We start from the raw sequence: 14027 nt of genomic DNA on the forward strand, positions 1-14027 counted from the left end.
AGATTTATCTAGTATGAAGTCCATGATCCAAGCCAGAAAAATCAATGTGGTATCCATTTGCTGGGATCACCTACTCTAAGTATCCCAACTCAGGGTGGGATACTTGAGTGTGGCCAGCTGTTACTTCCCAGAACCACCCCAGGAAAATTCAAAAAAGATGACAGTTGCACACACGGCTAGAGGGTTGTGCTTCAATCATGTATTTATAACTGCCACTTTGGCTTTTTGCCCATCCCTGCGGATGTCCCTTTGAAGTTTTTTTTTAAAAATGACTCCATCAAACACAGAGGTGGAGTGCTTATTATAGCTCTGTGTCTTCTTCTGTTCCTATTTTCCTTGGGCACCTGTTACCAAAGGCTTGAAGAAAAAATTCACAAAAAGTTAATTTCTAGATATGAATAAATCGAAGCAAAGATGAGTTAACCACAAGTAAACCTTGTTTGGAACCCTGCCTTTGAGGATTGGACATAATGTGGTTGAATAAACCTGTCTACATTCAAATGGAAAATTAGATCTTTAAGCACTTTTGTTTAGCATCTCAGTATGAATATAACCAAACCAGCATGAACTCTACATTACACTGATTTTCTCCAAGCCTAACTCATTAAATATTAGGCTAATTTCAACAAGTATCATGTCCAGATCCAGTGGTAGAATGGATTTGCCATAATTTGATATTTTGCATATTGTAATTGAATGGGGATTACTCTCATGTAAGCACCTACACAACTGCAGATTGGGGTGGGAAGAATTAGACAATCAACTTCTCGACAAGCTATTTACTGCCTACCAGACGTTTTGGGGTGCAAATCCTTAAATCTTTTATCAGATTGGCTGAAGCTGGCGAGAGTGACATTCAGACCATCTGGCAACCCTAAATTTATCTCCCCACCAAAATCCTCAAAAGGAGGATAGAGCCACATGGGATAAAAGCTGAGGAGGTTCCATTTTGCCCAAGGGGCTGAGTAAACAAGTTTAGATCACATGAATAAATCTTAACATCTGTTGGAAGGCAGACGTTGGTGGTTTTAATTTAAGAAGAAATAAGTGCTTGATCGAATTGCCCATTCGCGAAGGATTCATGCTGGGAATACCAGCTATACGTCTGATCTTCATAAACTTCAAAAAGAACACCCTGCCCCGAGGAGCTTTCAATTTTGAACTGGGAGGGGAATCCAACTAAATAAAGAAAAGCCGGAGAAAGCGAGGCAGGTGGACCCTACGGCCTTTATTACGGGTTAAGCGACGCCCCATATTTGTTTTTTTCTTTCTTCCCAGAGTGTTTATAATCTTGTCCCTTCCAGAAACGTCGGGCTCTAAGGCGGAAGCCGCTCAGGGGGAGAAACCTCACCGCCCGGCAGGCTGAAGGCAGAGCTAAAATCGGAGGAGGCTTGTAACTCGAAGCTGCGAGAGCGCAGCCGGGGGAAGACTCCCGGGAAGCGGCCAAGCACGCAGCCTGCGAGCGAGTTTTCCAGCCCGGCCCTTCGTTGACCAAAGTTGGCCCTCCTGCTCGGGGCGGAGGGGACGCGGGCCTGCTGACGTCAGCCAAGAACAGATAAGAGGTGTTCTCGTCGCCGGAAGGAGCAAAGGGGATTGTGCGGCGAGCCAGAGCGAAGCTGAGCGCCGGGAACTCTCGATCGCAACAGCGAAGCCGCCCTTAGGAGCAGAGCTAGAGTCCGCGGGACATAGCTTTCCCCCCCCCGGCCCGCAAAGTAGCCGCAAACATGCCACAAAACGTGCTTCTTCCCGGACCTCCGCCTTGGGGCTTCAGGCTGTCGGGAGGCATCGATTTTAACCAGCCATTAATTATAACCCGGGTACGTCCTTTCCGATCGCGGCTCTTCGATTTTCCTTTTGAAAAGGGGGTGCGTGTAGGTGGCCTCCGTATTTTATGTCCCAAATAATGGTTCGGATTGGGTTTGCTGCAGGTGCTTTGCTTTAAAGAAAGAGGGATGGATTATCAGCAGCTGGTTGACAAAGTTGAAAAGTTGAAAAGGGAAGGGACTTGGCATTCTTCCGGGTAACTTTGGGAGAGGACATTTGTGTGGCAAAACGTAATTTGGCCATCCTCTCGTTTGTAATCCACTTGTGACCACTTTATCTGTGATGAAACTCTGGTGATTTGGGGGGGTTTTCTGTTCACCAGAAGTACCGGTATATTATGTTACCAAGGTCTGATTTGTAGTGCGGAGAGTAAGTCTGGGTCAGGCACAATGAGAATTTGTAAACCATGGTTTACAGATTAAGAAAGTTGGAATCAGCTGGTCCTAATGCAGATAAACTTAAGTATTTTGTAGATATTTCTGAATATCCCCATCTTGGTATTCTTTTCCCTGCACTTGTGAGAATGAGTTTTTCCAACACTGAACTGAAAGCGAGAGATCAGTCCTACTTTAACCTTCCTCAAATAAAATCCTTTGGAAGAAAGGATTCAGAATAGTCTGGTAGCTTAAGATCGGGACTCCCTTTTGCTATCTGAGTTTGCATTTTTATTGCGAAACTATTTACATTTGCAGAACGTTGTAAGGATGAAGCAATGCCTTCTGCTTTGCTTTAAATAATACTTATGTATTATTAAAGTTTGGAAGCAGTGATCCATACCTTAGCATACAAAAATGGTGTTTACCTTGCAAATACAGGAAATGCAGGGAATTGTTTTTGGACAGGGGGAAACTGAAAAGAAACCTATTTGGCCTGGGTTGATGGCAATTTGAGCCATGTAGCATTGCAATGCAGATATGCTTGCTAAATGTGAAAACTCTGCACCAGGTGAGTAAGTGAGAGAGACTGAGTTTAAATCCCATCTTAACTATGAAAGCCAACTGGGTGACTTTGGGCCAGTCACTCACTCTCAGCCCAACTCACCTCACAGGGTTGTTGTGGGGAAAATAGGAATAAGTGCTGTTGGATATGTTTGCAGCCTTAAGTTATTTGTAAAAGTAATAAAGATTGGATACAAAAATATAAATGTAAATCAAGTCCTGTTTTAATGTGCCTCATGTCAAATACAAGAGGGGAGGGTTTACTCCTATAAGTAGCTTTAAGAGTGCAAATTTAGCTGAACTTCTTACATTGTCCAAGTGAGGAGACTAGGAGGGTAACACTGCACTATGTGCTGTCACCTTAATGTTGGGGATCAAAATTAGATTGTGACTGTGTTGAAGTGCAACTCCATACCCTTTAAGAGTTTATTTTGTATGGGGCAGTTGCCAACTTGGAATAGATCATTGTGCTTTTCAGGCCTGAGAGTACTGAACATGGGGAGAAGTGAGTTTAGGTTTGATTGTAGCTGCCTATTCTATGCAGGATTTCTCTTCTTTTGCCTTGCTTGCTATGCTTAGATAAATCTGTACAATAGAGAAAAAGAAAAAGTAATACCTTTTCCCACTGTAACTTCCCTGTATGAGTGAGAAATTCTTTATCATATATATAAACACACCTCTTCCTCCCGCATTAGTAATGCCTGTAATAAAATATTGAGGGCTTGCCTGTCCTTTTTCCTGCCTTCTCTTCCCACTAACCAGATCCCTCCAGATTCCTGGCTACTATAGACTAACACAACACTGACTCTGTAGTTCTCCTTTTACTGCAACTGATAACATGGGATGTCCAAGCATTTCAGGGCTTTCATGAACTAGAAATGTGGCTGATTTCTAGTCCCTTTAAAATTTGCCTTCCCCCAGTTAATAATTAAATGGGGCTGTCCAGATTGATATAATGTGAGGGTTTTTTTTAATGTCTCATCCACATACATACACACAACAAATAAGAGGCACAGGCAGGCTCCAGGCAGTGCAGAGAGAAATGCATAAGGTCAGGCTTGTCATTAGGCAATTTCAGCTTCCACCCCACCCCAGGCAAAAAGGCATCTGTTTAAAACTCCAGATACTGAGACTGGCAGCAGAAGATTGGGAGGCAGAGTTAAATGTATATGCTATACAATTTGTACTGCCTAATATAAGTCACCCTGCTTCTTCTGAATGTGACAGAGGTACTCTCTGAGCTTCTTCAGTATAGTTCTGTGTTTTTGGCTGAAGGTTTTTGAGAGTTGAAGTCCACACATTTTAAAGTTGAGAAACATTGGGTATAGCCTATATTTGTTCTCTGTGTGTCTGCAGACGCTTCCAGGTTACCTTCAGGTCCTTCCCCGGCCCTTTCTAAGTTTATTTGGTTAAACACATGAAGAAAATTAAATCAAGGAGTTGCAGCAACCATCCTTATTTAGACAAAGCCCATAGGCCCCAAGAAGGCCCTACAGAGTTTTTAGAAATTAAAAATGCCATCTTTCTGCATTTTGGTACTTTGATTGGAAGGATGCACACCTGCTCAGGAAAAAAAAAATAGGGGAAGAGAAGGTCTGTGTCTGCAGACTCAGAATTCCTCTAATGAGGTTATCATTAATTAGTAACTACCTTAATTAAGTCACCTTAATTAGTAACTTTGTAACTACCTTGGTAAAATAAATCATGGCAATGTGAAGCATCCAGAGTCCTAGTACTCTTAAAGTTTGGTCACCTATCCCAAAACAAGACAAGCCCTCATGGGAATAGAAACAGCTCGACAGATGAAATGAGGGGGAATATCTACTGGAATGTTGGCTTCTGTCCCTTTTCCAATTGACTTCTAGGCACATTCTGGCAACCAATTCAAAAGTGGGACAGAAAACTCCAGAATATGTTTTGGTTCGTTTAAGAAAAATATATATTGATGAAGCTGATTCAGGAGGTATTCCCATTGGATCAGCTGACCCTACTTTTCAGATAGGGAGAAAATATCAAGAGTTCAAACTGATCTTAATTTTACCTGTCGGCCATAGAGAACCGAAGTTGCAGGCAGGCAGGTGAGAAAGTGGGCCGAGAGTAGAAGAAAGGTGCATTCCATTCATTCTCTTTAATTAGTGCAGAAACTAATCTACTTAATGAGGTAAGGCTCCTATTTTGCACCCAATATAGAAATACAGCTTTCCATTTATGTCCTCCAGGTGATAAAAAGTGATTGTAAAAAAAGCAGGTCATTTATTTATGGGTTCATTTATGAGGCTGAAAGAGCACCATGATAAACTGCTACTGGTAATTTTGCAGAGTGCCTGATTCCTGGAATATAATAACACCTTTACTGAAAAAGTTCCACAAGCTGCTTCTACATATAAGGACCTAAATTCCTTGGGACTAAGGTTCCTGAGAGAATACTTTTTCCTACAGGAGTCTGTTCATCAGATTATCAATGGAATTTGTCCTGGTGGTGAATATTTGTTGGGCATCTACCAAGAAGAGCCTTTTTTATATTGGCATCCACTGGTTAAAAACGAAACAAAACCCTTTTTATGAACCTGTAATCCCTTAATTCAGAATAGGGTTGGGGCGACTGGATGAAGCTGAGTGTTTACTTGGTGGATCCCCTTTGTGGCACATATTTTTTTCTTTTCACCCTAAGAAAGAAAAATCTGCTGCTACCTATGATTGAACTCTCAACCTTTCAAGTGGAGGGCAAGCATCTTCACCATTAGGCCACCTAGCCATGTTGGCATCTGTTCTGTGAAGCACATTCCCCAGAGATAAAAAGCATGTGCTAACCTTGCTTCAGAATTGATACACATCAGTGGTGGGATTCAAAAAAATTTACTATCTGTGGACGTGGCTTTGTGGATGTGGCAGGGGAAGGATACTGTAAAATCCCCATTCCTTCCCCACCCCACTAACCAGCTTTCCAGCTCCGTTCTCCTGTGCAGGGGAACAAAAGAAGACCCAGCCAATCAGCTGGGACTCGGGAGGCAGGAATAGATGGGGGTGGGGCCAGTCAGAGGTGATATTTGCCAGTTATCAGAACTACTCAAAATTTCTGCTACCGGTTCTCCAGAAGTGGTCAGAACCTGCTGAATATCACCTCTGATTCACATGTTAGAAACTTTCTTATTTTGGCATATGGATCTCAAGTACCACAAATCCTGTCTACTGCTTTATTTGATATGCTTTGTTTCATTAATTTTAATCATCTTTTTAATTGTATAGAATGTATTTAATGTTGTACCCTGACTGCAAATGTGTGGCATGACCCATGGTATTGAAATGTTTTAAATAACTTTGCAATGGTTTTATTGACCACTTTTCCCTTAATCTTTTGGGCCAACCCAGAAACATCACTGCAATATCATCTTCAATTTGGCACACTGACCTGTTTAACCCATATCTCAACAGATGACCAAATTCAAAAATGCATATCTCATTTGTTATCTTGATCTTGATATAAAGTTCGCTGGAAAATAAATTATAGCTGTTATTAGAATGATCAAAACTGGTAAATCAGAGAATTGTAGTCCCAAGACTTTGGGGAAAGTCACAATCCAGACAAGATTCCTCAATATTAACATCTCTTTTGTTCTTTAGCCTTTATCTACAGTTTTGTATGCTTGTTTTTATTAAGGCAATGTCTAACGTGTATCAATAGTCTGATACTGATATGTTGGATTGTCATTTTCCCACCTCACTAGGTAATTTTTAATTGGTCACAAATCTGAGGAACTCTGGTATTAAAAAATGAGAAACAAATATTTTTTTCTAATACTGTATTTAACTTTATATTCTACCTGGTCCTGTAGAAAAGTCAAGCATAAACTCTAATCTTAACTAGCAGCTTTTATGAAATGAATTTTTGAAAAAATAGTAACAGATGAATAGTATATTTATCAATAAAATAAAGCTGAAACATTCCCAAACTTTTGATAACATTTATCTTACCATTTTAATTTCACCAAATAGTATTATCTTATAAAAGGGTCCCCTACTTATTTGCAGAACAGCAATTTATACAAGTAGTCTTTAAAGAGGTGAGGAATTATTGCCATCTGTGAAGGTTTGCCATACTTCAAAAAAGCTGCCCCAAAAGCTTTTCTTTTTGTATTTGAATTAAATTAAACCTCTGTTTCTACTTTGGAATAATACCAGTTGAACTTCCTGTGGCTGGCTTCTGGGGAAATACGCATGAGATTGCCAAACAAAGTCTAACACAAAAAAGATGAAATGGCATTCTAAATAATTGGCTGTTGGTTTCCCAGAAAGTTTCTCTGTCTAAATAGTTTAACCTCTGTAAAATGCACAGAGGCTCCCCTAAACTGCTCTGACACGCACACTTGGCATCTACCGTGGAAAAAGGAAACAAAGGTTACGTTTAAAACAATAGAAGAGATTGTGGTGTTTTGGGGCTGAATTTCCTTTTATGGAATTAAAATACTTCCCATTATCTCTCAGGAAAAATATTTAGCCATGTCTGACTTCTACTTGGCATTTGTTTATAGTACACAGTAAAATTTAAAGTGATATTAACAAAAAAAAGAGCCAGCTGCATTTATAGCAAATTAGTGCAAAATAAACTTTCTGGATTTCCATGGGACAAGTCGCTGCATGAGAAGATTTATTAATTGCTATTTGGGAGGTCTTCAGCAGCCTGCAAGTCATGTGTACAAGGAAAAACACATGTAAAGATAACATCAGTTGTTTTATTAATATTGTTTGCTTGCCATTAATACCTGTTTTCAGTGGTTTCCATGTTTGCATAATGATGCAATATTTTTCAAAAGACCAACATAAATGCATTCTGATACCTATAGACATTTTCGGACCAATCCATTACTGTAACATCTTTACTGCTTGATGCTAAAACCGAGGACCTAGGTTTATTGGATCAAGTTTTATTGAAGCCAATTGCCAATTGAAGTCAATTAAATGATTTCAGTGAATACCTTCTAAGTTGACTGGTGTTAAGTCTCTCAGAGTTAAAGCTATCACTGTGCAAAAGTACCCAGAATATATTTCATTTCTTCACTTCTTAGCAGCAAGAACGTGCAAGCTTTTAATAAATTGACTAGCAGATCTGATAATGCTTTCTTGAAAGTAAGTGCCATTGTTTTCAAAGAGTATTACTAACAAAAAAAAATATTCTGAAAAACCTCTGCCTTAGTCATGCATCCTCCTAGAGCAATGACAGATAACTTTTTTTTAAAAGCCTCCAGAAGACTCCAGTAATTAGCTGGAGATACCATGCTGTCACCATAATAGGGCAAACCAAAAGTGTTAGAATGGAAGGTTAAAATAGTAACATTGCTGTCTTTGGTCTTGCCTAAGCTAAAAGCACCTGTTTTGTGTTTTATTTGGAAACATGGAAAGCAGTTGAAAATGAACATTTTGATTTCATGTTCTTGGCAATAAGATCATGATCTTTTGGGGATATTTTTCAATATCTTCATCAATTATTTATGTAAGCGAATAGAAAAGGAACTCGTCAACTTTTCAGACACCAAGCTCGCAGGAATAGCCAAGACTCTAGAAGATAGGCTCAAGATACAGAAGGCTCTTGACAACCTTGAACACTGGGCCCTAACAAAATTAAAATCAGTAGTGAGAAAAATAAGGATCTGCATTTTGGCAAGAAAAACCTAATGCACAGGTATAGTATAGCTGGTACCTGGCTCAATAGTTGTAACTGCTAGAGGGATCCTGGAGTCCTATGGACAACCATTTAAATATGAGCCAGCAGTGTGCTATAGATGCTAAAAAAGTCAACCCAGTCCTAGGCTGCATTAACATAGGGATCAAATCAGGAACACAGGAAGTGTTAATGCCACTTTGTAATGCCTTGATAAGACCACACTTGGAAGATTGCATGCAGTATATAAAAAAAGATGTTGGGACTCTAGAAAAAGTGCAGAGAAGAGCAACAAAGACGATTAGGGAACTGGTAACTAAAACATGTGAAGAATGGTTGCAGGAATTGGGTACATCTAGCTTTTGATGAAAAGGAGGACTAGAGGTGACATGACAGCAGTGTTCCAATATCTAACCGGCTGCAAAAGAAGAGGAAGTCAGGCTTTTCTCCAAAGCACCTGAAGGTAGGACAAGGAGCATTGCATGGAAACTAATCAAGGCGAGAACCAACCTAGAAGTGATGATAAATTTCGCGACAGAACGATTAATTAGTGGAGCAACTTGCCCCCAGAAGTTGTGGGTGCTCCAACGGGAGAGGTTTTTAAAAAATGATTGAACAACCATTTTCTAAAATGGTATCGGGTTTCTTGCTAGAGCAGGATTTCCTGCTCGAGGTTTGGCTAAAAGACCTCCAAGATCTCTTTCAACTCTGTTATTGTGAAGTAAAATGGGTGTTGGCAGCTGCCAATTCGTATCCAAACATTCTCCTGGACAAATTAAGATGCCAGGTGGAAGCACTACTTTGTCCTGCAGTTTAACCAAAGGCTAAACCAAAAGAAAAAGAAAAATATATCCTGGGATTTGACATTCAAAATATGGAAAGCACCAGTTTTCCCAACCCTGCTAGAGATCAGATTTGGCTTGGAACTTCCTAAAAGTTTATAATTACAGAAAAACCGAGCAATGACTCCTCACTTAAGTAGACAGTACTGCTTGCCAGAAATGCTCCCATGCATATTTGCTTTAAGAAACAAACACAAAAAAAATTCTTGGAACTCTTAAAGGCCCTTTAAAAAGGAATGATCATAACACAGGGAAATGAACTTTGTCTTGGAGTAGGAGAGAAACAGATTCAAATGGGTTCCTGGCAGAAGCTAGTCCCAAGCTAGTCATCAAAAAATTAACGACTAATTTGCAGAAGCTGATTTTCCAATATGTATTTTTAAAAATCTAGAAAAACTTCTAAGCCCCTCTTAACATCTAAATACCTGCTTAGGAATAAATTCAGAGGCTCCTACTTTATTTTGAACAGCTTTACTTGAGGCTACAACTTGATTGTACTTTCTTATTACCATACTTAAAAAAAAAAATCTTTCTCCTGTAACCTCAGAGAATTTTGAAATGAAAGATCATTTTGAACACTCACCCAGTTCAAATGCATGGGTTTATTTGAATTAGAACGTGCACCAAGACATTCTGGTTTCCTAAACAAATTCTCATAATATCCAAATTGAGAAGTTATGACTTGATTTGCTAAAGTCTGTGTCTAATTTCTTTTTTTTATAAAGTTTTTTTATTTTTAACAACAAACTTAGACAAACATAAACATGAAACAAAAAATAAAACCTTTCAATTAATCAGTGTCGGTTGGTACATGTTTCTTGTGCACAATATCTATAGTCTTTTCCTCTTAGATTTAAATTTACATATTACCTTAGTCAACTTTTCATATCATGTTACATTATGATTACATCATCATTAGACTTTGATTTCAAATCCGCATGATCCTTTAGAGCAAATCTCAGGTCATACTAATTTTAATTCCTATTATAATTATTCCAAAATAATCCATTATAACATGCCATTGTATTATACTTCAGTTTCCTACTTTTCTATCTAACCATTGGTAAAATAAATCCCATATCTTAAAAGTACTGTTTTTCTTCTTGCTCTCTAATTGCTAATGTTAATCTATTCATTTCTACCCATTCCATTATTTTCTTAATCACCTCCTCGTCTATCAGAATTTTATTATTTTTCCAATTTTGAGAAAATATAATTCTAGCTGCAGTTAAGACATTAATAATCAAATATGTCAATTCTCTGTTGTAACGTTCAGGTAAAATTCCCAATAAAAATATCTCTGGTTTTAAATCTATATGCTGTTTTGTCATTTTTTTCCAGCCATGTGTGTATTTTAATCTGGCATCTTTTAGCTTCTGCACATGTCCACCACATATGGTAATGTGATCCAGGTGTCTGATGACATTTCCAACACTTCACCGATTTATCCTTGAACACCCTTGCTATTCTTGCAGGGTAAATGCCACCTGTAAAACATCTTATACAAATTCTTTTTATATGCTGTCGACATTGTTAGTTTACAGTTTCTAGTCCATAGTTTTTGCCATTTTTCTAAATCTATCCCATATCCAAAGTTTTTTCCCCCAAGCAATCATTGTTTCTTTAACTTGTTCTTCTTCTAATTTCACTCCTAGTAAATAACCAAATAATTTTTTAATCATCCTCTCCTCAGGACCTGTTAAGATTTTATCTAATTCATAAAGTTCTTTATTCTGTCTTACTATCTTTATCATATCTAGAATGTATTTGTGTCCAGTTTCTGAGTTCTCTTAAAAGTCAGAGGCTTAAGATTAGAAATGGTTCTTGCCCACAGAGTACACTACCTTGTATAACATGTCTGTAGTCCTCTGAACTTAAGTAAATCTCTTAGCAGCTGAACGATCTACTTTATAAAATCTCTGATCACCTGGAAAGTTCTTCATTCTCCCTTTTTTTTCTTAACAAAGGATATCAGAAAATTAAATCGTTTTTTTTTAAGGGTTATGTCCTAATGCTTTAGTACAAACACTGTGATTACCGTGGGAAACTCTCTATAGTTATGATTATTATGTCTTAAAATAACCATAGACTAGAAAAGGATAAACAAAATTATCAAAGAGCTGAAGCAATTTAGCTACAGTGCAAAGATACTGTATTGCAATAACTTAAATGTTTTGGAAAAAGCGAGAAAATAAGGCGAGAAGCAAATATGAATGGGACAAGTTATGTAGAAAAAAGTTAAATAAGTTATTTGCTAATATAATACCAATATTTAGGATCAGCAAAGGTAAGTTCTTCACAGAGCACATATTTAAACTATGGCATATTAATATCATGAAATGGAGTGTGATAAATTGTTGGCAGTTTGTTTGTTCATCTTTAGAAATAAATGAGAGACAATCATGAAAGTTAAGGCTTTCAGTGACTACTGAATCCATCTAGATTGGTTTGTGTTATGTTTATGGCAGAATGTATTCTTTGATACAACAGGCCCTACTTTCCCACCCTCCTAATGTTCTCATTGATGCCAAATATGGTTAGATTAGGATTAAATTACTTTCATACATGTAATTTGTGTTCTACCACTAGTGTCTGTTACCTCTGTACATGTTTTTAAGTGTTTTGCCGGTATACAGGCTTAATTAATGTATGCTACCGATAGCACTGCAGCAAACAAATCACTGCATGAATTTAGACTTTTAGTGTAAATCATGTAATTTGGAAAACAAAGGGTACAGTCTAAAAAGAATATACAAGGAACAAATAGATTAAACTCCATAAAAATTAAACTAGAGCTTTTTGTAAAATCATGGACAAAATAAGAATTGATTTTGTTTCTGTGCAGATCTTCAGATATCCACAGCATCTTTTGTTTTTTCCATTTATAGGAAGGAAAGAACAAATGAGAATTTGGCCACCAAGTTAATACAAATGTTTAAATGCTTATCAGTATTATTATAAATATCTGCAAGCCAGTACTTGAAATAAAGCCAATATCTACTGCACTCCTGCATGTAGGCTATTGAAATAGGACCAACTAAAGTAATTCTGTAGTTTAATCTGAATTCAATTCTATTTGAGATATCAGAGTTCTAATAAGAATCATTAGATAAATATGAATTTACTAAAACATTTACTGGATAGGCTGCAGTGCCATGGTTCATTCATGATATAAGCTATCAATTAATATAATAGTGGGATGGCAGGATTTATACACCAGAGTAATTGAAATTGAATAAAGGCCATATTAAGCCTTAGCAATTCTTGTGAATGTTAGCTATGTCATGCCTTTATTTGCTTAATAATCACACTATGATAAGCAAGCAAGAAATAAAAACTGATCTTGGTCACAATTTTGTTGAATCAAGAAACAGTCTGGTTGTTTCTTTAACAAGCTGAACATTTTCTGAGGTCTGTCAAATGAAGCCCCGGATTGTTGAGGGCAATACGCTGACTTGTAAACTGCTTAGAAAGTGCTGTAAAGCATTATGAAGTGGTATACAAGTCTAAGTGCTATTACTGTTTTTCTAATTTTCAGTAGCTGCTGAAAATCAGGTGAATGTCTTAAATTTGGGATTGCTTGCAGTAGCGTGGGACGGGCTATCTACAGCACTAAAATGGTGTTCTGACTGGGTGATTTAATCCCACTTCTTTTAAACGCTGAGCGAAATGCATAGATCGTATTCTGTCCTATAACATTTTTCTTCCCCAGACATGGCTGTAGTTCAGAAAATGCTTTGTGCATTTCCTTTAACTGCCTCTATTGATTGGAATGTGAATTCTTCATCCCCTGGAGCTTTCTGAGCATTTCAGGATCTGCTGATTGATTACCAATTCTAAACTGGTCTAAATCTTTGTAAGATGAGGGAATTTGAGTAAATAGAAGAGACTAGTGTTAATGGCAGAAACGGTTATTGTGTAATTTTTACCTTGCAAAAACATGTCAAGGCAGGCAAGCAGACAGATAGACAGATTCTGTGAACGGACATATACCTGCTAAACAATTGCATTAAAACTTATTCTGATTTTCTTTTAGATAACACCAGGAAGTAAAGCTTCACAGGCAAATCTGTGTCCCGGTGACATCATTATAGCTATTGATGGTCACAGCACAGAGAATATGACTCACAATGATGCCCAGGAGAAAATTAAAGCAGCAGCCCAGCAGCTCTCTCTGAAAATTGAGAGGTAATTCTTTCATGACTTACATGCTCAGGATCACAGTACCGAAATCTGACTTTGAATTCTCTAGGTCAAGAAGGAATGCATTTTTCCCAAGGGATTCCCCCCCCCCCCCAGACTTTTTAAAAAGTCACTTTAGTAGTCTGTAATATAATTATGTCATAGGAGTGATTGGGATTGTTCTGATTTTTGAAAATCTTTTCTAAGTGTATGAAGCTGATAAACTGATTTTGTTGGGTTTTCAAAATAAAAAAATGAATTGCCATTATTGGTTTCTTTGTCACCTAATTTTGATGGCATAACTATGCTATTGTCACCACAAAAATGAGCAGCTTGCTTACCCTTGCATATAATAAATCATGTTCTGTGATTATGCATCAGGATTAATATCTTGCAATGTTTTTATTGCAATTAATCCTAAAAAATTTTAAAAAAAATGTACTAAAGTTGAAGACAAAAAAGTATTTGGTTGAAATTACACCTGTATCAAAAGAATTCTTGAGCGAAAAAAACAGCTGTCTATACAGATGCAAACTGTTTTACTTATTAACTCCAAAGAACCCAGTTCCTCAACCAGTGGTTGTC

At 37.7% G+C, this 14027-nt stretch overlaps 1 protein-coding gene across 3 annotated transcripts in view; it reads left to right on the top strand.

Annotated features, from left to right (window-relative positions):
• The first annotated feature begins 838 nt into the window (after positions 1-838).
• PDLIM3 (PDZ and LIM domain 3) overlaps positions 839-14027 on the top strand; it is a 32793-nt gene continuing 19604 nt past the window's right edge. The window contains exons 1-2 of one of the 3 annotated variants that reach the window (XM_026697888.2): positions 839-1817; positions 13297-13448. In XM_026697888.2, the coding sequence (XP_026553673.1) occupies positions 1725-1817; positions 13297-13448 (245 nt within the window). In that variant the 5' untranslated portion in view covers positions 839-1724. The remainder of the gene's footprint in view (positions 1818-13296; positions 13449-14027) is intronic. The other 2 variants (XM_026697887.2, XM_087936312.1) reach the window with 2 other exon arrangements.

Source organism: Pseudonaja textilis, chromosome 6 (genome assembly GCF_049901715.1).
Source record: "Pseudonaja textilis isolate UNSWEBS1 chromosome 6, rPseTex1.2, whole genome shotgun sequence".
Lineage (NCBI taxonomy): Eukaryota > Metazoa > Chordata > Lepidosauria > Squamata > Elapidae > Pseudonaja > Pseudonaja textilis.